Source organism: Dendropsophus ebraccatus, chromosome 5 (assembly GCF_027789765.1).
Source record: "Dendropsophus ebraccatus isolate aDenEbr1 chromosome 5, aDenEbr1.pat, whole genome shotgun sequence".
In the NCBI taxonomy this organism is placed as follows: domain Eukaryota; kingdom Metazoa; phylum Chordata; class Amphibia; order Anura; family Hylidae; genus Dendropsophus; species Dendropsophus ebraccatus.
In genome coordinates, this window is record NC_091458.1 from 138731590 (window position 1) to 138757666 (window position 26077).

Sequence of the window (26077 nt, forward strand, 5' to 3'; positions counted from 1 at the left end):
ATCCGTTTTTACTACTGACTGCTTTAAACAAGTTAATAAAGTTGACTAGGTTAAAAAAAAAAAAAAAAAAAAAAAAATATAGCACCAGTTTGCCCAACCCCCTAAAGTAAGGCACATGATTGCTTGTCAGCCTGTGATTGCTTAGAAACACAACCTTGTGACCTATGAGTTATCTGTATTTTTTTTATGGAAATACAGATGCAAAAAATGTTAATCTGGAAACAATTGATTTCAACGAGATGATCTGTAAAAAAAAAAAAAGTCAGCACTAGGACATGTCTGTGTTGTTTTTTTTTTGGCATTGATTTTCATCCGTTTCTTAAATTACGGGGCATGTGAATAAGGCCTTAGAGGTAAAAGGTTATATAAACATGGCCACTTTCTTCCAGAGACAGAACGGCTCTTGTGTTTAGGTTTTGCAACTTGATTCCATTGAATTGAATGGAGCTAAAAGGCAAACTACACCTGGTGCTGTCTCTGGAAGAAAGTGGCCATGTTTCTGTAGCGCTAGATAACCCCTCTTAATAATAAAAGAAAACTGGTACTCTTTTGCAAAAAAAACCCTGTCCCCATCGTGTGTGGTGTTGCAGTTCCTCCACTCGGTGGAAGTGATCACTAAAACGCCCAAACTAAGAGTGGTGCTGTTTCTGGAGGAAAGTGTACTTATGTTCTGCACTCTATAGCTTCATTTTGCTGTAGGCATGCTTAGTTAGCCTAACAGGGTCCTTGGGCCGTGCTGACAATAGGGGCTCCCTGTGACCTCATTGTAGGGAGCTGATCCAGGCCACTCCATCACCAATGACGCTTGGCTGTGCTATTTGTAAGCTGCAGTTTTGACTGACATGTCAATGGTGGGCAAGGGTAAATGTTCAGTGCCAGCTATTACGATGTCCTCTAGCTGCTAGGAGCTGCCATACGCTAATAATAATGGCACCAGGACACACATGCTTACCCTCTGTTGTCAGCAGGTTAATACTTAAGGCCTTATTCCACGGAACAATTATTGATCATAAACTCGCTCCAATGACCCGTCAATAATGATCACTAAACATTTTTTTTTAAGCGAACAATAACACGTGGGAATGTGAACGATATGTAGTGTAACGATTATTTTGCGGTCGTTACATAGTCGTTTAAAATGTTCTCCGGGATGATCATGACTATACGACACACCTACTTTTTCTTTTAAAAACCTTTTTACGAACGATTTCTAATTTTACCAACCAATTAGCAAATTATCTTTCAAAGACCATGATTTTTTTTTTCGACATGCTGAAAAACTATTTTGAATGACAATATAATGTATAATTGTCGCTTGCTTTGTGGAATTGGTGTAAATGAGCGATTATCGTTAACGAGCGGTCGTTGGAGCGAGTTTAATTGTTCCGTGGAATAGGGCCTTTAGTCAGTAGTGTTGCTTGAACGTGTCAAAATGTTTGGCATTTGATTTACTGTGGTTGCAAAAGGTTGGATGTTGCTCTAGGGAGTCTGGGAAAACATGGATACAGGCAACCATCTTCTGCAGCTGTGGGGTATCAGACACCAAGTGTTTGGAGGGTGTCAGGCATAATACACACCAGGAAAGACTTAAAGGGGTTATTTGAGTAAAACTTACTTGTCCCCCTGCAAAGGAGCTGGAGGCTGATCTGGAGATCTCAGGGTGGGCATGGAGGTTGGACCCTCTGCGATCTATTACTTGTCCCCTAGCAAAAGCAGCCTCAGCGCTTATAATAGGGTATTGAGGAGGCCCCTTTATGCCCTCTTATGGCAAGATCCAATGTCTAACCAGGTCTCACCTGTAATCATTTACAGATCTGCTGGAGACATACCTGCATGTCGCGTTTTGCACAAATCAGACACTTCTATTTGGATGCATATTTTTATTTTTGAGCACATACAGTATTCCATCCATAGAAAACACATCAATATGAAGTGCACAAGTCATATCATCAATATGATGAGATTTATAACAAAAACATTAGCAGACCCAAAAATACTGCAGCTTAGATCGTAATGATTCATGTCCTGGACATCTGACGGACCACACAGGAGAAGCTTCAGAAACAGCAAAAAGTAACACCTCTATTATTAGCTGGAGGTAGAAGACACACGCGCCTCAATCTCCTCCTTGCACAAGCACGCCTAGAACACTGTCCTATAGAAGTCAGTTACCATCTCCAGATGATAGTTTCCTATGGTCCATGTGGCTGCTGAATGTTGGTACCATCAATTCTGTCCAGATGGCTGCTCCATAATCATGTGCAGAAAGTCTTATCAAACTAAAAAGAAGATAAAAAAATTGGGGAAAAAAAAAGTTTCACTATCTGGTTTTAATCAGTAAAACATACAAGTGGTATATTTCCTTTACATATGTTCTTTGCTTCTACTTTTTATATAAAGTGTTTAACTCTGTAAGGACCCATAATGTGCTGATACACTCTCTGTACACCTTGCCATTCAAACACCATTAAATAACCATCCCCGATGGTCCAGTGGCAGTTTGGGTTCTCGTGATGCAATTGTGGGAAGCCAATCTGTCATGCCTACTAGCCCATGCCTCGGCAATGATCTGATGCTGGTTCTGACTCGCTGATCGCTAGAGGCTGCCTTCAGCATTCCCTAGCAATTGGGTGTATTAGCTGAAAAATGCATTTTTATCATGAAAAAGCAGTTTGAAGCTCTCCCCCTATCTTCATTGTTCTCCTATGGAGAGAGCTAAATAAAAGACCAAAACAGGATAACAAAGAGTTAATCTACAAATACCTCACCCATTATCTCCTCTGACAGTCACCACTGACCTCTCTGAGCTCTGATTACAGCTGTCACCCAGATCTTGCCTGTAATCCCTTTGTTCTCAGCTTTCTGCTCCTCCTTCCTCCTCCCCCCTCCCCTCTCCCTAGAACAGACTGGGTACGTCTGATGCAACAAGTCACAATTTACAGATTTTTTGCAGTGGATGGAAAAGAGGAGGGAGGGACAATGGAAAAGGCTTTTTAAATGCAGATAAGCATATTGCATAAATGCATATTTGGCTAATAAACCCAATTACAAAGTTTCTTAAAATCGCCTGGACTATTGATTTCTGCAAAAAAAATAAATAAATAGGTTTATGCAAAAGAACACTGCAGAGACACCATCACGTGTCTCGACGTCAGTGAACTAGCCAGACCTTCCTCTGGGAAGGAACAACCAAGCCAAGGAATGTCTCCAATTAAGGAAACAACCTAAGCAAGGTATCCATCCACAGACAGCTGTTTCAGGGGTTTTGCCCCTCATCAGTGTGGAGTAGGTTTCTGGCTAGTGGGAGCAATGAGTAGTAAGTGCATGCAAAAGGACGCTGGTTGACCTCAGGGAGATCAACCAAAACACCGCAGAGACACCATCACATGTCTCAACGTCAGTGTATTCTAGAGGGGGCAATGTTCTAGAATACACTGACGTTGAGACATGTGATGGTGTCTCTGCAGTGTTTTGGTTGATCTCCCTGAGGTCAACCAGCGTCCTTTTGCATGCACTTACTAGTCATTGCTCCCACTAACCAGAAACCGACTCCACACTGAGGGGCAAAAACCCCGAAACAGCTGTCTGTAGATGGATACCTTGCTTAGATGGTTTCCTTAATTGGAGACATTCCTTGGCCTGGTTGTTCCTTCCCGGAGGAAGGTCTGGCTAGTTCACTGACGTCGAGACATGTGATGGTGTTTCTGCAGTGTTTTGGTTGATCTCCCTGAGGTCAACAAGCGTCCTTTTGCATGTCACTAGGTTTATGCTGCCTTAAATGAGGACAGCATAAACTAGTGACAGAAATGCTGAACAGATCAGTGTATTACTTACATCATTCTGTTAAGCCGTTCTCCTAATATGCAGGAGAATAGGATTCTTGCTGCACTCCCCCCCCCCCCCTCCAGCTGCTGAATAACAGGTGACTGCCTAAACACAGCATGGGTAGATAACAGCCAATAAGAAGGTGGTGGGCGGAGCTTTCTGGTGAAGAATGTCAAGGACTACTGGGCTCATGCACATAATGGAGAGGACTACTTATTATCCATGTTCTTCAGGAGGATATCTCGGAATCAGCTGCACAGAACAATGTAAGTGATACATCATTTTTCTGTCACTAGTTTAGGCTACCCTTACGGTGTTCACACTACGGAATCCTGGCGGATCACCCGCCACAGATTTCATAGGTCGCCGCTGCTCACGTCCACACACCGCTGACCGCGTAATCTGCCAAACCATAAAATGAAGCCTATGGAGTGAGGTCGAGCGGCGGAATCTGTGGCAGGTGATTCCCGCAGGGATTCTGTAGTGTGGACATACCCTTATATAGGACAACATAAACTGCTGACAAAGTCTCCTTAATAAAAAATTCCATTACATAATAAAAGTTTAAATCACCCCCTTGTCCCATTTTATAAATAAAAAATTTTTACAAAAAAATAACATATTTGCCATCGCCGCATGTGGAGTTGCCTTAAATATTATTACATCCTGATTTCGCACGGTGAACACCAAAGCACCAAAGACAAAAACCACCCCCAAATTTTACTGTGCAAATTTTTTTCCGGTTTGACCGCATATTTTATGGAATAATTAAATGCAATTGGTGTCATAAAATAAGTTAATAATAAGTAAAAAAAAAGCAGCAATGCTATGGCCTTTTAAGCACGAGGAGGAGAAAACAAAAGAATTCAAAAATAAAAATTAGATCCGTCCTTAATTTTTTTATTCAGACGAAGCTATATTCAGATGTGTGGTTTATCGTGCAGTTAATAATTCCACGCCAACACCCTCCCCCCCATCTAAAAACACGAACAGAATATTCTATAAAGTGATTCCCCCTCCCACTTTAGTGAATTAAGACTCACTACCTGAGTATGCTGCCTCCACCGCATAAAATGGTGCAACAAATGTTTCACGTAAAACTTTCTTGAACTTTCTTCAGAGCATTTTGCAAGGATTTTTTCATAAACGTTTGGTTGGAGTTGAGTGCATTAGTCAGGAGTCCAATATGGGATGGATGTACCTGAAAACAGACCAATACATGTAAAAGGAAACTAACACTAGGTTAGCCTATACTAGCCTACAGACATGCAGTGATAGTACATGTAAAGCCAGTGACTAATACGTTTTTCAATCGGTTGCGTTGTATTTGGGCCAAAACAAATGGTAACAGTATTTAGCCTTTAGGGTGCACTGGGGGCCTTCCCAAGCCCCCTCAGTGTACCACTATGGCCACCGGCAGATGCAGGAGACCTTCTTGTGTAGTGTGCCTCAGCAGTGACGTAGCTGTAAGGCTGGGTTCACACTGCGTTTTTGCAATCAGTTTTTTTTGCAAAAAACGGATATAAAAAAACGGATGCATTTGTGTGCATCCGTTTTGATCCGTTTTTCCATTGACTTCCATTGTAAAAAAAACGGATCAAAAACGGATCCGTTTTTTTTGACGGACACAAAAAACGTAGCTGACACTATTTTTGTGTCCTTAAAAAAAACGGATCCGTTTTGATCCGTTTTTTTTACAATGGAAGTCAATGGAAAAACGGATCAAAACGGATGCAAACAAATGCATCCGTTTTTTGCAAAAAACGGATGAAAAAAACAGATTGCAAAAACGCAGTGTGAACCCAGCCTAATGGCCTCCCAAGTCACGCAAATGCACAGTGACATTGCAAGTATGGCCAACTTTAGTGTTAATGCGCATGTGTGGGACATCAGGTGTCCTGGTCTCTCTCTACACTTGTACACAGACTATTTAATGAAGCAACACTGAAGCAGCGCATCAGATTCAGGCTTTTATTTCCAAAATTCTATATAAAAAGCCTGGCAATGAGAGGAGAAAATATCCTGGCCTACAGCCCTTTCACACAATATTGTGCTTTCTCAAGGCCTTTTTAGTAAGGCTGTGTTCACCCTGTGTTTTTGCATCTGTCTTTCCATTGACTTCCATTATAAAAAAAAAAAAAGCATCAAAAATTGGATCAAAACACATAATTTTTTTAGCGTTCTGATCCTTTTTGTGTCAGGTAAATTACCAGGATACATATAGTTGCCTTAAAGCGAATCTCTACTGAGCTCAGCCCCCAAACCACTGGTACCGCTATGTAGCTTTATAGCTTTATGGTGCGTTCACACCTACAGGATCTGCAGCTGATTTTCTGCAGCAGATTTCATTTAAATAACTGAACACAGCACCAAATCTGCTGCAGATCTGCTGCAGATCCTGTAGGTGTGAACGCACCCTTAAAGTGTAACTGTCATTTAAATATCAATAGTACAAGTGATTTTAAGAAACTCTGTAATAGGTTTTATTAAGCAAAAGAGTTTCCTTCTGTACTCAAAGCGGTTTTCCTACCCCCCCCCCCCACACACACACACATCAGAAGAAGCAGGATTTCTATGTCCATTATGGCTTATGAAAGGGGGAGGGCCAGAGGGGGATAAGTGAGCATGGAGAGAAGAAAAGCCAGCCCTGCAAAACACATCATCCTGCAATCCTCTCTTACCAAGTTCCCAGAGCAGCACTGAGGTTTCTGACCTGTGAATTCAGCATTTTATGTGACCAGAGTCTCCAAACTGCAGGGCTACTTGTCTGCTCTTCCTGCTCACTCATCCTCCTCCCCCATAGGTTATAATGGATTTAGCAAACCAGTCTTCACTTTGCTTCTCTGTAATGAAGACTGCTTTGCCTGATAATGCACAGATAATAAGTGAGGGGGTGGGAGGCTGTAAAACAGCTTTTTGGGTACAAAAAGAGGCTTTTTTGCCTAATAAAACACCTGTAATATAAATTTTTGCAGAAATGTGTTACATGACAGTTACACTTTAATGAAGCCATAATGCTGAGAAGAGACTGCCCTGTGTGGGCAGTGATTGGCTGAGCAGGCTGTCACTCCTGAGCCAAGTTCATCTCAGAAGTGGAGGCTCTGCAGTCAGCGACCTCACACCGGGGGAGCACGGGCAGGTAAGGATAACATGTTTATTATTTTATATGCACCAGCAGCAATATATGGAAAAATGGCAAACGTTGGACAAGCCCTTTGACGGGATAAGCAATCCATTCCCTCATTTGGACCATAATTTCAATGCACAATTGTCCAGTTGTTTTGCTCGTCCTATAATAATAACAACTAAATGGAAGAAAGTCTCACCAAATTCCTTTTACTTGTCAAAAGAACCAGTAATAACTTAGAGAAGGCCATGGACTTGGGGAAGGTCTCTGCAGCGTGACCCAGGTGCTTAAGCAGGAGATCAAACTCAGATTGATTTAATTTCTCCTGAAATAAGAAAAAAAAAAAAAAGTGATGTCTTCTGTTCCACATGTCCCTTATAGTGTGAAAGCATAGATTCATATCATTAGTTCTGACTATTCTTACAGCTTTCATCTTTCTCTAAGACAAGAACGAAACTTATAACTTCCATAACCACTAGAGATGAGCGAACCTCAAGCATGCTGGAGTCGATCCGAACCAGAACGTTCGGTATTTGATTAGCTGGGGCTGTTGGATAAACTTACCTTCATCCTCAGCGCCCTGTGCAGGGACAATGGGGACATATCAGCAGAATAGATACTTTTAGTTTCTCTTTAAATATAAATTTCAAGCAAAAGCACAAAAACACTGCAGCTCTGAAGAGACAATGAATGTGTCAAATTAATATCTATAACCATGGAAGCAATAATGCTGGGTACATCTGCTTATAATATGATATAGATTGGGAAAGTGCTCTAGTTATTTCATCATATAACCTCTTACCTTTCTATCAACCAGCATGTGCAGAACACTGACAGACACTTCAGAGCATGGCACCTTGAAGATAGGGCTGCAACAGAGAGCGTAGCAGAGGTTATAGGTAATAGAAAGTCATCAGCCCCCTTCCCTATTCCATTATCACTTAAATATTATATTATACACCCATTCAAAAGTGAGGAGTCATTTTAACTTTGGCACATGCACCAAAATATAGCCATACAGTTATATAACTAATATCTTGCTAATGCAGGCAAAAGCATTGGAGTGTACAAGCTGCACAGATTTCATAAAATTGGGACCGAATCCAAGTCATGCCTCTAAGTGGTTGAGTAAGCAGTTTTGCAATATGATTTCTATTTTTCTGTACGTTATACATATGGCCACTAGGTGTCTCCCTTCAATTTGCATGTAGAGTAGCTGCACGGCCACATTCAGTATGTGCTTGCATTGTATGGTCAGCTCTCCTGTCACACAGCACCAAAACCTCTGTAACCACACAATGGCAATATACTGACTGAACTGATACATTAACAGAGAGCATTGTCTCCTGGTAAGCTGCGGAGCTGAGAATATAATAAACTAAAGTTAAATTTCCCTCAGTTAATATACAACCTGCACAATGAAGAGGTATCTTTCCTGGAGTGAGCGCACAAAGGACTTCCTGTGTTGGGTCTCTTTTTTTTTATCAAGAGATCGTAATGGACCACAGCTATACATAAGTATAGCGCTGATTTAAACAGAAAATTAAATAAAAATATTAAATAAAATTAAAAAATTTATATTAAATATTAAATACTTTAATATAGAATATTAAAGTATATCACAAAACTGCTTCTGTTGATTTCTTTAAAAAAAAGGTATGCCGAGAACGATTGGAAACCCAGACGAAGCCAGACGCAAAACATACATCAGGTTGCTGGGGTTTACCCTTTTACTTTGTTTTTCAGCCTCTGTCTAATTTTAAATCTATTCTTCTTTTGCACTTGCGCTTTTACACCCTACTGTACACTTTATGGCCATGTTCACACATTGTATAAACAACGGCCGTCAACTCTGGTGGAATTCTAGTGGAAATTCAAAGCCCCGGTGAGTTTATGGGCTTTCGGTAGCGGAACCCGACATGTCAATTCTTTGGGCGGAAAGCAGATCCGCAGTGGAACATTCCTCGCGTAAATTCTTCTGTGTGAACAACAGAGCGGAAATCCCATTGAACACAATGGGACATTGCTCTGTACATATTTAACAGGCGGAATTTCAAGCGGAATATGCATAAAATTAAGCACACATTCAGCTTAAAATTCCTTGGAAACATACCCTTACTATGAAATAAGATTCTACTTACTCAAAACACAGATGTAGTTCTTGTAACTCCAGACATTCAGAAACCATTCGGCATAGAAAATCCGCATATACAGACCCTATCCGCAGATCAGAAAGGGGATTCAAGAGTCAGCAAGTGTTCTAAGGTATCACACAAACATAACACCCAGAAATAATTAAAGGATTTTTTTTTTTTTTTTTTTTTATGACTGACACAGATTACACTGAATTACTGTAGATTGAATTAAAATAATCTTAATTATTTAACATGTGTTTGTGGGCTGTTTTGTTTGTTTATTTTTATACTTATTACTTGTACAGTGGTACCTTGGTTTAAGAGTAACTTGGTTTAAGAGCGTTTTGGTTTAAGAGCTCACAGTTTTTCAAAATTGTGACTTGGTTTAAGAGCATTGCTTTGGTTTAAGAGCTCCCTGTACTAAGTGGGAGCGGGAGTGGAGGAGGGGCATGTTCTGTATAGCAGGGTCTACAGCCCTGTATTCTGACCCAGGAAGTCCCCCTCACCTTCCAAATCATAGCAGATCCACTTCAGGCTGTGGCTTGCATCAGGGGACAGGACTGTGGAGGTAATCTCTCCACAGCTGTAACCCCTCTCTCCCCGGACAGAGAGTGCTGCTATACTGTGGCCACATCTGCCCTGCTCATTCCTTCATGCTCCCTGCAGTCTCTGTCCGCCCTTGTGTTTCCCATCATCTCCATTACTGTACAGTAACTTATAATATCACATATTCTGCTGTTTCTGAATGTTTGTTTCATTTGTTTTACATGTTATTCAGAATAATAAATCATTATTTTGGGGGTGTGGAACCAATTGTCTGCATTTCTCTGATTTCTTATGGGAAAATTTGCTTTGGTTTAAGAGTGGATTTGGATTACAAGCACGGTCCCGGAACGAATTATGCTCGTAATCCAAGGCACCACTGTATACTTATATATTATTATTTTTTAAGTTAAAAAAAAAATTATTCAATATATAATGTAATGCAATATAAAGTGCCGAACATCTTTAGTTCCTGTCAGATCTGCTCAGCAGCTTAGTAAACTTTATAGTTTGGATTATTCAATAACAAATGTTTTTTATTCTGACTTTTACTAAATGTTTTTGTTTTTTTAACCGCCTTCCTGCAAATGGATGTGCCGACATGTCCATTTTAGAAGGAATCCTTGATGATTGTCTTAGCCACTTAAAGGTTTATTTCAATTTAAAGGGCACGTATCACCTAACTTCTCTTTTACTCATTAGTCAGCTAGTAAAACATGTTGTTTTATTCTAATCTGTTTCTATTTTCTGACTGTAATTTTTTTTTTATTCAACTTTTTGTACATAGTTATGGGGGCAGCCATCTTGCCTGAGCTGTTTTTACAGCAATTAGTGCCATGCTTTACAGCAAGCTTCATGGACATAGACGACAATAGACAGACTCTTTCCCCTTGAGATGAATGTGAAAAATTACTGAGCGCGCTCTGTGACCTGCGGAGAGGTCATTCGACTGGGAGCTGCTATTGTCTCTTCTACCTACTGGTGTCACATGACTTACTGGTGTCACATGCAATTCTGTACAGATCACTTTACAGCAGCCTCCTCTTATCACCACAGACACAAAAGGAAGTCTCAGCTTAGTTTAAGCCCCAGTGGTGAGAAAGAAAACTGCAAGATCCAGGATTATTTTATAATATTAATAGAAATATAGAAAATTAGGAAAACCCCCAGCAAATATTCTTAAAAAATATGTTTAACATTAAAAAATTATTTAAACAATGAGTTATTTTCTGATGACACATTCCCTTTAAGCATACTTGTCCCCTATCCACAGGATGCATGGCTCGCAGCTCCATTCATTCTCTATGGAGCCGCCAGAAAAAGCCGAGTGCTGTACTCAGATATTTCTGGCGGCTCCATAGAGAATGAATAGGCAATTTATGTAACTTTAATTTTATTTTACTAAATGTGTTTAACCCTTTGAGGACCAGGCCCAAAATGACCCAGTGGACCGCGCAAATTTTGATCTTAGTGTTTCCGTTTTTCCCTCCTCCCCTTCTAAGAGCTCTAGCACTTTCAGTTTTCTATCTACAAGCCATGTAAGTGCTTATTTGTTACAGGAATAGTTGTACTTTGTAATGGCGTCATTCATTTTACCATAACATGTATGATGGAATTCCAAATATATTATTTATGAAGATATAAATTGGTGAAATCGCAAAAAAGAATGCAATATGGTAACGTTTGGGGGGTTCCTGTGTCTACGTAATGCACTATATGGTAACAGCGACATGACACTATTATTCTATAGGTCAGTCCGAACACAACCATATGCAGGTTACACAGATTCTCTAATGTTATATATTTTTTTTAAATTAAATCCTTTTTTTTGGCAATTAATTATAAATAAAATGGGCCTATTGTGACTCTTATAACGGTTTTATTTTTTCACCTACGGGGCTGTATGGGGTGTCATTTTTTCCGCCATGATCTCTAGTTTTTATTAATACCATATTTGTAAAGATCGGACGTTTTGATCACTTTTTATTAATTTTTTATATATAATGTAACATAAAATCGGTAATCCGCGCACTTTTTTCCCTCTTTTCGTGTACGCCGTTTACCGTTCGCAATGACGCTTGTTATATTTTAATAGATCGGACAATTGCGCACGCTACGGTATATTATATGTTTATTTGTTTATTTATTTTTATATGTTTTATTTATATAATGGGAAAGGGGGGTGATTTCAACTTTTATTGGGGGAGGGGGTTTTGGGGTTGTGTGTTAGTGTTTTTAACTTTTTTTTTTTTTTTTACACATTTGAAGTCCCTTTGGGGGACTTGTACATACAATACTTTGATTTTTACACTGATCATTGCTATGCCATAGGCATAGCATTGATCAGTGTTATTGGCGCTCTGCTCATTGAGCCTGCCTGTGCAGGCTTAGTGCAGCAGATCACCGATCGGACCGCAGGGAGGCAGGTAAGAGACCTCCGGCAGTCCGTTTTACCGATCGGGACCCCCGCAGTCACACTGCGGGGGTCCCGATCGGTAAGTGACAGGGGACTCCCCCTGTCACTTAAACGCCGCGTTTTAAGGCGTTTAAGGAGTTAATGACACGCGGCAGCGCGATCGCTGCAGCGTGTCATTACCGGTGAGGTCCCGGCTGCTGATTGCAGCCGGCCCCCACCTGCTATGAAGCGCGCTCCGCTCCGGAGCACGCTTCATAGCGGGAGAAACACCCAGGGCGTACAGTTACGCCCTAGGTCGTCTGGGGACAGACTTCCATGGCGTAACTATACGCCCTGGGTCGTCTAAGGGTTAAAATTGCTTTATTCTGCTTATATTGCTTTATTCTATGAGAGGGTCTCAGCACCATCCACAAGCTTAGATGCTGCACATGTGATATATACATGTATACAACTTGTCTGTGTCTTCTTTGTGCTCTAAAGTTGCTTCATTTTATCGGTGGACAGTGTCACCAAGGCGGGGCTTCATGGCAGTTAGGCACTCTACCCACCCGGGAGATGGAGCCCAACTGCCATGTAGCTCCGCCTAGTGGACACTACCGATCACCAATTTTAAAGTAGAAAGAAGCAGACAGACAAGTTGTATACAGGTAAATACTGAATGTACAGCATCTAAGCGTATGGATGGTGCGGAGAAACGTACATAGGGTAAAGGGGGGTGAAAATATCACTTTAAGGATTTGTATTTCTGTCATGTATTCGATGGTGTTTTGTTATTTTATCATGGTCATGGATGCAGATTAGCCCTATGTTATCAGTCTATCCATGTCCTGCGTTTCTGACACAGTTTTCGCTAGGGATGTGATCAGAATAAGTGACATGTTACTTATTCCGGCATTTTTGGATTGTGCACCGAAAAAAAATAGTGTCAGGACTTTAAGTACAAACAATGCATTGCATGAGCTTCTCTTATGAATGGCCCAGAACACATGCAGAGTAGGTGCACAGAAAAAACACGCGGACCTGACCTAACATGCTGGAGTGCAGAAGCGTACACTCAATAGTGTTGCGGTTACCTGTCTCCGCTTTAGCCAGTAGCGGGCTAATTAGAGTGTTACATGCCGGCCAAGCATACTTCTTGCAAAACACAGTAAGTGCAGCAGTCAGGGTACGAGATGCTGGTGCGGTAAGTAGGAGCGCCTATAAAAACAACAGCAAAATAAAATAACATTTAATCCGAGGGGGGTGGAGCAAGAGGAGATGGGGCAAGTATCACAAACTGTGAGGACACATGTTTAAAGGGGTTGTCCAGCGTTAGAAAAACATGGCCACTTTCTTCCAGAGACAGCACTGCTCTTATCTCCAGGTCAGGTGTGGTTTGCCTTTAAGCTCCATTCACTTCAATGGAACAGAGTTGCAAAACCTGCACCTAAACTGGAGACAAGAGAGGTGCTGTCTCTGGAAGAGAGTGGACATGTTTTTCTAACACTGATTAACCATAATTCATTTAAACACTTGCGGCCCTCCCGGCATCATAATGATACATGATGCCAGGAGGCCCGCAAATCTGTGCCAGTCTAAGTGAATGTATGTGCAAAAATATTTAACTTGACGAGTTCTACAAATACTTGTTGAGATGGGGATTCCCCTTTTACGCTGGCTTCACACAGACTCAGTAATAACGGCAATAAAAACACCAGCAGCCAGATGTTAGCTGAAAGTCTAAGCTGAATGATGTGCCTTACACAATTTTTGGGGTGTTTTTCTCTCCTTCTTGGTGTTTTTGCAGCTCTGAGGCAGTATTTTCACAATGAAGCAGGCTGGGAGTGTGGTGTTTTTCCTGCAAACTTCAGCGTTTTTCTCCCATAGACTTTAACAGAAGTTTTCTGCTCCACTAAGAAACAACATCGGCTATGCATATGTTGCTTTTTAATGGTGCTTTTCTGAAAGACAAACGTCACAGTCTGGTCCCCAGGGGGTAAAATGAGCCCCCTGTGGGCCAGACTGTGCTTTGTTATGGGGGCGTGGGGTGGGGAGGGTTAACCTACCCTCCGGTCTTCCCCCAGTCTTCTTTCAATCAGCGGCTGAGCAGAGGCACTGCTTCAGCCGCTGATGTGACATTTAAAGAGCCTGACACATTTCTAACTCAGTGTGCCAGGCTCTGGTGAAGAATGAAGGTGTCTGTGATTAGTATACACCCATCCCAGCAAGGATGGGTGCACACTGAGATGGGTGCAGTGTGAGATCAATGTGGCCCCATGGTGTTAAGTGGCATACATCCTCACTACCCCCTGGGGGCCTTATTGTTTAGTCAGGTACACAAAGAGTTAAAGGAAAAGTCTGGAGTTTTTTTTATTTTTAATTAAAGTATTGTATTGCCCCTGAAAGGTTATACGAATCACCAATATACACTTATTACGGAAAATGCTAATAAAATGTTTTTTTCCCTGCACTTACTACTGCATCAAGGCTTCACTTCCTGGATAAAATGGTGATGTCACGACCCGACTCCCAGAGCTGTGTGAGCTGTGGCTGCTGGAGAGGATGATGGCAGGGGGATGCTCAGTGTCCCTCCAGTGCCCTGTGTCCCTCAGTGTCCCCCTGCCATCATCTTCTCCAGCAGCCACAGCCCGCACAGCTCTGGGAGTCGGGTTGTGACATCACCATGTTATCCAGGAAGTGACATCACCATCTTATCTTAAAGCCTTGATGCAGTAGTGAGTGCAGGGAAAAAAGCACTTTATAAGCATTTCCTGTAATAAGTGTATATTGGTGATTTGTATAACTTTTGGGGGGCAATACAATACTTTTTAAAATTTTCACCGGACTTCTCCTTAAATTGTGGATGCTGTCTGTGGCTTTCCTGCCGTGCCCAAGTATTAAACTTTGTGTATACCAACCGTCTGGTGAACTGACTGTTTTCCTTTCTTTCTTTTTGTGTGTTACTATCGAATGGTGGTGACATATGGATTTTTAATATTGGAGTTTAGAAACACGGCCACAATTACTACAAGGTTTGTATTTTTGACATGAACCATTTTCTTGATTTCTATGCCGCTGGTTCGGAGGATTCTATGTACTACTGATATACTAGGTTGCACCTCTACAATTTACTGTGCCCATCAATACCCCATATAAAATAAACATGCATGCTTACCTGTTCAAGGAAGAGAATACTGGCCAAGGATTCTGCATGGGCATAACTAAGATCAGGTGAAATGGAGTCCAAATGAGAGCACAGGCGAAATAGGCACTTTGGGGAGATTTGTTTGATACCAACTGAGGAAAAAACTATTCGGAGCTTTAAAAAAAAAAAAAAACACAAAAAAAAAACACTGAGTGTTTTTTTCCCACACATTAAAACCTTCCTTCCCAAATGCTCCCCACCACCTCACCCCCTCTCTCCCTCACATTTTAAAAACAGATATTTCTGTTCCTTACATCCATTTTGCAAAAAGACCAATACACACCTGCAAAGGGTTACACAAGTCACAGACAGTTTTCAGCCCTAATACATATTCTGTGTCCAATGTCTAAAAAGAAAAAACAAGACAAAACAACTGTTACCAAGTACAAAATGAGAAGAGGGTCATAGAAAAAGCGAGCCTAGTGCACACTAACAGGAGTGCTCACTCAGTCACATGGAAAATGATATAGTATTACTAGATATGTGCTCCAAACAATGGAAACTCCAGATTAATGTTTCCAATTACTGCAGCTCAATGTTTCCAATAGAAAGATAATACACTTGGGGAGGAGGAATCCTTTATCAGAGTATTATATCGTCAGATCTGTGTTGGCAAAGACTTCAGAAGAGAAGGATTTAAGGGCAGTGATTTCTGACAGCCTTTAGAGGAGTCACCAGTCCAACCAGGCGGTAGGTATGCTGGGCTGCATATATAATGGTATGCTGGGCTGTATTTATATAATGGTATGCTGGGCTGCATATATAATGGTATGCTGGGCTGCATTTATATAATGGTATGCTGGGCTGCATTTATATAATGGTATGCTGGGCTGTATTTATATAATGGTATGCTGGGCTGCATATATAATGGTATGCTGGGCTGCATATATAATGGTGTGCTGGGCTGCATTTATATAATGGTGTGCTGGGCTGCATTTATATAATGGTATGCTGGGCTGCATTTATATAATGGTATGCTGGGCTGCATTTATATAATGGTATGCTGGGCTGCATATATAATGGTGTGCTGGGCTGCATTTATATAATGGTGTGCTGGGCTGCATTTATATAATGGTATGCTGGGCTGCATTTATATAATGGTATGCTGGGCTGCATTTATATAATGGTATGCTGGGCTGCATATATATAATGGTATGCTGGGCTGCATTTATATAATGGTATGCTGGGCTGCATATATATAATGGTATGCTGGGCTGCATTTATATAATGGTATGCTGGGCTGCATATATATAATGGTATGCTGGGCTGCATTTATATAATGGTATGCTGGGCTGCATTTATATAATGGTATGCTGGGCTGCATTTATATAATGGTATGCTGGGCTGCATTTATATAATGGTATGCTGGGCTGCATTTATATAATGGTATGCTGGGCTGCATTTATATAATGGTTAATATTTATTTATATTAATATAATGGTTAATATTTATATAATATACTTATATCTATCCTAAGAAGGGAAGGGCAATAATATAAGGGCAGACAAGATGGAGCAGAGAGGCTCTTTCTGCTGACAATCTTCTATGTTTCTATTGCTGTAAACACTCAGCTCACTTTTCCGCGGTGTATTTAGCAATTAGATTGCAGCATTTACTTTTTCTATAGACAAAAGCTCCTTTCACTTTTTATCCCTGAGGCCTAAAGTATTATTCTTACCTCAGAGTCCATTTCCAGATAAATCATCTGCTTTAGGTTGAGCATATGACCCTGGAAAAGAAGGCAAAAGTACTTTCATGTGGAATTAATCCAAAACACGTTTATAAGAGAAACAAGCAAATTCCTTCTAACCCTAACCACAAACACCTATTTAAGTCTTTTAAAAGGGGACTCCAGGAAAAAAAAAAAAAAGTTTTTAAATTAACTAGTGTCAGAAAGTCATACAGATTTGTAATTTACTTCTATTTAAAAATCTCAAGTCTTTCAGTACTTATCAGCTGCTGTATGTGCTGCAGGAAGTGGTGTATTCTTTCCAGTCTGACACAGTGCTCTCTGCTGCCACCTCTGTCTATGTCAGCAACTGTCCAGAGAAGGAGCAAATCCCCATAGAAAACCTGTTCTTCCCTGGAGCAAGTTTGACAAGATACATACTGCGCTAATATAGACACTTACATAGCAGCCTTACCATTTTTTTCAACTCACTGAAAATCAGAGTTAAATGGGTTATCCAGTGGAAATCTTTTTTTTTTTTTTTTTTTTTAAATCAACTGGTTTCAGAAAATTATATAGATTAGTAATTTACTTCTATTAAAAAATATCAAGTCTCCCAATACTTATCAGCAGGGGCGTAGCTAGGATTCAAGGGCCCCCCTTCCCTACGCACAACACAAAGCACTGCATCCTGCCTGCAGCCACAAAACTGTCAGGCAGAGCAGAGAGCCAATGGCTGCTTGCTGTCAGTCCACTGTATTTAACTATATGGGGCCATTAGGAGCCCTAATGGATAAATACATAGGTGCAGAAACAGACTACATTCTACTTAACCTCTTATGTATTCCAGTGTGTAAGTGATCCAATGTTCAGAAGACAAGCAAATCTTTTACTCTACTGCTGGTGCACTGATAACTCCTGACCTCTGCATAGCAGGCAGTGAGAACAGAGGTCAGGGGTTATCAGTGCAGGGAAGCAAAGTTTTTTTGTCTTCTGCCTGTTAACCCTTTTTTGTGTTGCAGCATGTAAGTAAACATTGGGTCACTTACACACTGCAGTACATAAGGGGTTAAGCAGAAGGACACAGGAGGCTCTTATCTTCTCCCCCCCGGCCCCCCTCCTGCACGGGCCCCATAGCAACCGCCTACCCTGCCTCTATGGTAGCTAAGCCACTGCTTATGAGCTGCTGTATGTCCTGGAGGAAATGTTTTCTTTCCAGTCTGGCACAGTGCTCTCTGCTGCCACCTCTGTCCATGGCAGGAACTGTCCAGAGCAGGAGAGGTTTTCTATGGGGATTTGCTGCTGCTCTGGACAGTTCCTGTCATGGACAGAGGTGGCAGCAGAGAGCAATGTGTCAGACTGGAGAAAATACACCACTTCCTGCAGGACATACAGCAGTGAAAAATTATGGGAAGACATGAGATTTTTACATAGAAGTAATTTACAAATCTGTATAACTTTCTGACACCAGTTGATTTGAAAGAAAAAGATTTTCACTGGACAACCCCTAGCGTTCAGGAACCTGTAAGAGAACATATTATTTTACCTTGATGACTGCGGGAACTTCCTCTGTCTCCTTGGGGGCTGCTCCTTCCTCGGCTTCCATAGAGATACATGACTGTGAGGTTCTGCTGAGTTCTTCGGTGTGCACATTTAGAGTGGACCCTCTTTCCTCTTCTAATGGGGGTTCACTCTCACATTGCATTGGGCAGTCAGTCTGTGGGGAGTCACTGCGGGCTTTATATCTGCATAGTGTAGAGAGTTTACCTCCTGTCTTATTGAGGCCTGTGCATATAATCTGCAGTCTTTCCGTCACTTGGGCTCTTTGTTCACAGCTTTCGTGATCGCCGTTTTTGAGGAATTGTTGAGTGTAGTAGAGCAGCCATTCATCTGAGACGTAAGACTCTGTCCTGAGCGTCTCTGCCAGAAGCTGAACACACGCTGGGGGTAACAGGTGGAACACAAAAATCAGGATGCTGAGGAGATTTCTCTGTAATTGTATTGGTAGCTGCAAAAGTTTCGGCTTTCTGAAAAAAACCCCAAAAAACGGAAAACGGATTTATGAGAAATGCAATCATTACTAATGCTGATAATATATATATATATAATAGTAACAGCATCTCTGTACCATTAGAAGGTGTCCGGATTAGGGGTGTTCAGGCCAGACAGTGCTCCCTGGGATAACGGGTATGCACATTAGCTGTCTCTCTGGTATCACCTGGCTGTTCCTATATATATATATATATATATATATATATATATATATATATATATATATATTTCCCTATATTTTACTTCCTTAAAGGGGTACGCTGGTGGAATTTTTTTTTCTTTTTGGTATCAGAAAGTTATATAGATTTCTAACTGACTTCTATTTAAAAAATCTCTATTCTTCCAGTACGTATCAGCTGCTGTATGTCCTGCAGGAAGTGGTGTATTCTTTCCAGTCTGACACAGTGCTCTCTGCTGCCACCTCTGTCCTTGTCAGGAACTGTCCAGAGCTGGAGAGGTTTTCCATGGAGATTTGCTGCTGCTCTGGACAGTTCCTGACATGTACAGAGGTGGCAGCAGAGAGCACTGTATCAGACTGGAGAGAATACACCACTTCCTGCAGGGCGTACAGCAGCTGATAAGTACTGGAAGAATGGGGATTTTTAAATAGAAATAAATTGCAAATCTGTATAATTTTTAGCTGATTTGTAAGAAAAAAAAATTGCGTACCTATCACTTGGACGGTGTAGCAGGACTAAGTTTAAAAACTTCTGCAGTTATGCTGCCCTCCTCTGACTCAAGTGGAGGATGAAACTCCCAGAAGCCCCATTCCTGCATTGTATAAACCAGCTCAGAGCTAACGCAGATTTCTAAGGCCCCATACAGGCTGCTCGTCAAATCCCATACACAATGTAAAAGTATAACTCTCACAAGATCAATTTCCCAGTTGATCCATCTTGGGAGGGCACCTTCATGCACAGATTCTCCAATAAACTGTTCCATGGAAATGGTCCCGGAAATATCTCAAGAACCCTGTAGGCTGCCAAGAATCCATGAGAACCAGTTCCCAGGGCCTGTAGGAAAAGCCGTCCAGCTCTGTCATCGTCGCAGAGAGAATTCGCCATGATGGTTTCTATCATACAAGGTGGAAAACGAGAATATTTAGAATTCAACAGTGAAAAAGGCGTGATGCACCATATGCACTACCATGAAGAAGAATTCACATGTCACATGACATTGTAAAGTATGGCGGCTTACAGCCACCAAGGGGAAATCAGCACACTCGTACAGCACAGCAGGGACAACGGCAGGGTATGGCGGCAGACTGTGTGCAACTCAACTTTAACGGCGTCAGGCTAAAAAGAATCACAGCTGCACGCCCTGGTGTTCTGTTCGGCAGACATGCTTCCATATAAAAACCTTGCTAGGTCTTACGTTTTTTTTTTAGGGGGGGGGGCTTATATTTAGCAATTCACCTCTACTAGGTTTTATTTTCAGAGGATGTCTTATTTTCGTGGAAACAGTAGTTATGATTGGCTGAGGAGGCTGAGCAGGCTACATCCCACCCTTCAGTGACATGTCAGCTAGGTTGTGACACACCCTGAAGCCGGGTGATGTGGCACAGCGCAGGCACAAGGTCTGGTAAGTACGTTGGCTTTGTTAGGTTCCCCCACCCCCTGCCCGAATGTATTTTTCACCCCCCCAGAGTTCTCCTTTAATACTAGTGTGTGAAGTGTTTGTCTCAAAAAATTAGCCCCTACATTTCACTTCTTGCCTATGGGCTATATTCACACAAGCGCTCAGCGGGGGTGGGGGTTTGGGGCAATGAGGCTTCTACATCGCATACTGCCGGAACAGCCGTCCCAAAGCGTGAGCCGTGACCCGATGCCTAGATAGCGTACCCTTTGCAGCGGAATAAAAGACTGATTTTGTGCATACAAAGTTACTGAAGAAGACACAGAAGATATAGTAGTGAAGCGATACTGCACTTATACTCTGTATGCGAATTAGGTATATTGGCATCCCTGAGAGTTTGACACCCCTGAGAAGATGATAGGGAAGCTGCAGGTCATCACATATAGAAGATGAGAGGGGAGCTGCAGGTCATCACATATGGAAGATAAGAGGGAAGCTGCAGGACACCACCTAGAAGATGAGAGGGGGAAGCTGCAGTACACCACATAAAAGATGAGAGGGAAGCTGCAGGACAGTACTCAGAAGATGAGAAGGGGAAGCTGCAGGACAGCACATAGAAGATGAGAGGGGGAAGCTACAGGACAGCACATATAGAAGATGAGAGGGGGAAGCTGCAGGACAGCACATATAGAAGATGAGAGGGGGAAGCTGCAGGACAGCACATATAGAAGATGAGAGAGAAGCTGCAGGACAGCACATATAGAAGATGAGAGAGAAGCTGCAGGACAGCACATATAGAAGGTGAGAGAGATGCTGCAGGACAGTACATAGAAGATGAGAGCAGGAAGCTGCAGGACAGCACATATAGAAGATGAGAGAGAAACTGCAGGACAGCACATAGAAGATGAGAGGGGGAAGCTGCAGGACAGCACATATAGAAGATGAGAGAGAAGCTGCAGGACACCACATAGAAGATGAGAGGGGACCTGCAGGACACCACATAGAAGATGACAGGGAAGCTGCAGGACAGTACATGAAAGATGAGAGGGGGAAGCTGCAGGACACCACATAGAAGATGAGAGTGGGAAGCTGCTGGACAGCACATAGAAGATGAGAGGGGGAAGCTGCAGGACAGCACATAGAAGATGAGAGGGGGAAGCTGCAGGACAGCACATATAGAAGATGAGAGGGGGAAGCTGCAGGACACCACATAGAAGATGAGAGGGGGAAGCTGCAGGACACCACATAGAAGATGAGAGGGGGAAGCTGCAGGTCAGTACATATATTAGATGAGAGGGGGAAGCTGCAGGACACCACATAGAAGATAAGAGGGGGAAGCTGCAGGACAGTACATATATTAGATGAGAGGGGGAAGCTTCAGGACACCATATAGAAGATGAGAGAGGGAAGCTGCAGGACAGCACATAGAAGATGAGAGAGGGAAGCTGCAGGACAGTACATGGAAGATGAGAGGGGTAAGCTTCAGGACACCATATAGAAGATGAGAGAGGGAAGCTGCAGGACAGCACATAGAAGATGAGAGAGGGAAGCTGCAGGACAGTACATGGAAGATGAGAGGGGTAAGCTGCAGGACACCACATAGAAGATGAGAGGGGGAAGCTGCAGGACAGCACATGGAAGATGAGAAGGGGAAGCTGCAGGACAGCACATAGAAGATGAGAGGGGGAAGCTACAGGACAGCACATATAGAAGATGAGAGGGGGAAGCTGCAGGACAGCACATATAGAAGATGAGAGGGGGAAGCTGCAGGACAGCACATATAGAAGATGAGAGAGAAGCTGCAGGACAGCACATATAGAAGATGAGAGAGAAGCTGCAGGACAGCACATATAGAAGGTGAGAGAGATGCTGCAGGACAGTACATAGAAGATGAGAGCAGGAAGCTGCAGGACAGCACATATAGAAGATGAGAGAGAAGCTGCAGGACAGCACATAGAAGATGAGAGGGGGAAGCTGCAGGACAGCACATATAGAAGATGAGAGAGAAGCTGCAGGACACCACATAGAAGATGAGAGGGGACCTGCAGGACACCACATAGAAGATGACAGGGAAGCTGCAGGACAGTACATGAAAGATGAGAGGGGGAAGCTGCAGGACACCACATAGAAGATGAGAGTGGGAAGCTGCTGGACAGCACATAGAAGATGAGAGGGGGAAGCTGCAGGACAGCACATAGAAGATGAGAGGGGGAAGCTGCAGGACAGCACATATAGAAGATGAGAGGGGGAAGCTGCAGGACACCACATAGAAGATGAGAGGGGGAAGCTGCAGGACACCACATAGAAGATGAGAGGGGGAAGCTGCAGGTCAGTACATATATTAGATGAGAGGGGGAAGCTGCAGGACACCACATAGAAGATAAGAGGGGGAAGCTGCAGGACAGTACATATATTAGATGAGAGGGGGAAGCTTCAGGACACCATATAGAAGATGAGAGAGGGAAGCTGCAGGACAGCACATAGAAGATGAGAGAGGGAAGCTGCAGGACAGTACATGGAAGATGAGAGGGGTAAGCTGCAGGACACCACATAGAAGATGAGAGGGGGAAGCTGCAGGACAGCACATGGAAGATGAGAGAGGGAAGCTGCAGGACAGCACATATATTAGATCAGAGGAGGAAGCTGCAGGACAGCACATATATTAGATGAGAGGAGGACGCTGCAGGACAGCACATATATTAGATGAGAGGAGGACGCTGCAGGACAGTACATAGATGAGAGAGAAGCTGCAGGACAGCATATATATTAGATGGGAGGGGGAAGCTGCAGGACAGCACATATATTAGATGGGAGGGGGAAGCTGCAGGACAGCACATATATTAGATGGGAGGGGGAAGCTGCAAGACAGCACATAGAAGATGGAAGAGAAGCTGCAGGACAGCACATAGAAGATGGAAGAGAAGCTGCAGGACAGCACATGGAAGATGAGAGGGAGAAGCTGCAGGACAGCACATGGAAGATGAGAGGGGGAAGCTGCAGGACACCACATATATTAGTTGGGAGGGGAAGCTGCAGGACAGCACATATATTAGATGAGAGGAGGAAGCTGCAGGACAGTACATAGATGAGAGAGAAGCTGCAGGACAGCATATATATTAGATGGGAGGGGGAAGCTGCAGGACAGCACATAGAAGATGGAAGAGAAGCTGCAGGACAGCACATATATTAGATGGGAGGGGGAAGCTGCAGGACAGCACATAGAAGATGAGAGGGGGAAGCTGCAGGACAGCACATATATTAGATGGGAGGGGGAAGCTGCAGGACAGCACATAGAAGATGGAAGAGAAGCTGCAGGACAGCACATATATTAGATGGGAGGGGGAAGCTGCAGGACAGCACATAGAAGATGAGAGAGGGAAGCTGCAGGACAGCACATATATTAGATGGGAGGGGGAAGCTGCAGGACAGCACATAGAAGATGGAAGAGAAGCTGCAGGACAGCACATATATTAGATGAGAGGAGGAAGCTGCAGGACAGTACATAGATGAGAGAGAAGCTGCAGGACAGCATATATATTAGATGGGAGGGGGAAGCTGCAGGACAGCACATAGAAGATGGAAGAGAAGCTGCAGGACAGCACATATATTAGATGGGAGGGGGAAGCTGCAGGACAGCACATAGAAGATGAGAGGGGGAAGCTGCAGGACAGCACATATATTAGATGGGAGGGGGAAGCTGCAGGACAGCACATAGAAGATGGAAGAGAAGCTGCAGGACACCACATATATTAGATGGGAGGGGGAAGCTGCAGGACAGCACATAGAAGATGAGAGGGGGAAGCTGCAGGACACCACATATATTAGATGGGAGGGGGAAGCTGCAGGACACCACATATATTAGATGGGAGGGGGAAGCTGCAGGACAGCACTGGCCATCTAGGCTGTTGGTTTGGAGCAGCTGAGGGGTTTGTCTTCCCCAAAATGGCTGCTGCTGAGCCTCGCCTCCTCCCGTCTCCTTTGTGCTCATCTGATCCACTAGTGATGGTTGCGCGGAGCAGCCATGTCGTAGTGTCCCCTCCGCGCGCGGCCGTACTCACGGGCACAGTCTACGCTCTTTACGTAGACCCCTCCGGGACAAGCGAGAGTGGCGGCGGCGGGAGCCGAGGACGGAAGTGACGGAGGAGGAGTAGGATGATGAAGCTGAAGAACAGCCAGACCCGGACGTATGACCGGGACGGGTATAAGAAGCGGGCGGCGTGCGTGTGCTTCCGGAGCGGAGCCGAGGATGAAGTGTGTATACTGTGCTGCGTGCCCGTGTGTGGGGGAGGGCGGGAGAAACGCTCCGTGTACACAATGGCTCATTCAGCGGGGAGGAGAGGCGGCTCCGGGGGGACGTGTGGTCCGCCGCCGCCGCCTCCTCCTCTGCACGGTCCAGAGGGTGGCGGGACCGGGGGGCGTCAGACATTACTAGTCCGTTATATCCGGGGGGAGGATGCGGCATTGGCCTCCTCCCTGTCTGCGGACCCCTATATAGAGCCGGTGGACCCCTATAAGGAGCCCTATATAGAGCCGGTGGACCCCTATAAGGAGCCCTATATAGAGCCGGTGGACCCCTATAAGGAGCCCTATATAGAGCCGGTGGACCCCTATAAGGAGCCTTATATAGAGCCGGTGGACCCCTATAAGGAGCCTTATATAGAGCCGGTGGACCCCTATAAGGAGCCTTATATAGAGCCGGTGGACCCCTATAAGGAGCCTTATATAGAGCCGGTGGACCCCTATAAGGAGCCTTATATAGAGCCGGTGGACCCCTATAAGGAGCCTTATATAGAGCCGGTGGACCCCTATAAGGAGCCTTATATAGAGCCGGTGGACCCCTATAAGGAGCCCTATATAGAGCCGGTGGACCCCTATAAGGAGCCCTATATAGAGCCGGTGGACCCCTATAAGGAGCCTTATATAGAGCCGGTGGACCCCCTATATAGAGACGGTGGACCCCTATAAGGAGCCCTATATAGAGACGGTGGACCCCTATAAGGAGCCCTATATAGAGCCGGTGGACCCCTATAAGGAGCCTTATATAGAGCCGGTGGACCCTTATAAGGAGCCTTATATAGAGCCGGTGGACCCCTATAAGGAGCCCTATATAGAGACGGTGGACCCCTATAAGGAGCCTTATATAGAGCCGGTGGGCCCCTATAAGGAGCCCTATATAGAGACGGTGGACCCCTATAAGGAGCCTTATATAGAGACGGTGGACCCCTATAAGGAGCCCTATATAGAGCCGGTGGACCCCTATGAGGAGCCCTATATAGAGCCGGTGGACCCCTATGAGGAGCCCTATATAGAGACGGTGGACCCCTATAAGGAGCCCTATATAGAGACGGAGGACCCCTATATGGAGCCTTATATAGAGCCGGTGGACCCCTATAAGGAGCCCTATATAGAGCCGGTGGACCCCTATAAGGAGCCCTATATAGAGACGGTGGACCCCTATAAGGAGCCCTATATAGAGACGGTGGACCCCTATAAGGAGCCCTATATAGAGACGGTGGACCCCTATAAGGAGCCCTATATAGAGACGGTGGAC

General features: G+C 43.6%; 1 protein-coding gene across 2 annotated transcripts; it reads right to left on the reverse strand.

Moving 5' to 3' along the window:
- Nucleotides 1-1605: 1605 nt before the first annotated feature.
- Nucleotides 1606-24898, reverse strand: FANCE (FA complementation group E). 2 transcript variants are annotated; one of them, XM_069971457.1, is made up of 12 exons: nucleotides 24585-24897; nucleotides 19822-20023; nucleotides 18446-18926; nucleotides 16909-16959; nucleotides 15514-15576; nucleotides 15201-15344; nucleotides 13120-13243; nucleotides 9094-9169; nucleotides 7755-7821; nucleotides 7152-7277; nucleotides 4872-5026; nucleotides 1606-2279 (listed from the first exon to the last, which is right to left on the reverse strand). In XM_069971457.1, the coding sequence occupies exons 1-11, from the start codon at nucleotides 24847-24849 to the stop codon at nucleotides 4916-4918; spliced, it is 1710 nt and encodes a 569-aa protein (XP_069827558.1). In that variant the 5' UTR covers nucleotides 24850-24897; the 3' UTR covers nucleotides 1606-2279; nucleotides 4872-4915. The 2 variants fall into 2 exon arrangements, with proteins under 2 accessions (XP_069827558.1, XP_069827559.1); XM_069971458.1 differs by lacking the exons at nucleotides 1606-2279; nucleotides 4872-5026; nucleotides 9094-9169 and having other exon boundaries at nucleotides 7185-7277; nucleotides 24585-24898.
- Nucleotides 24899-26077: the final 1179 nt, after the last annotated feature.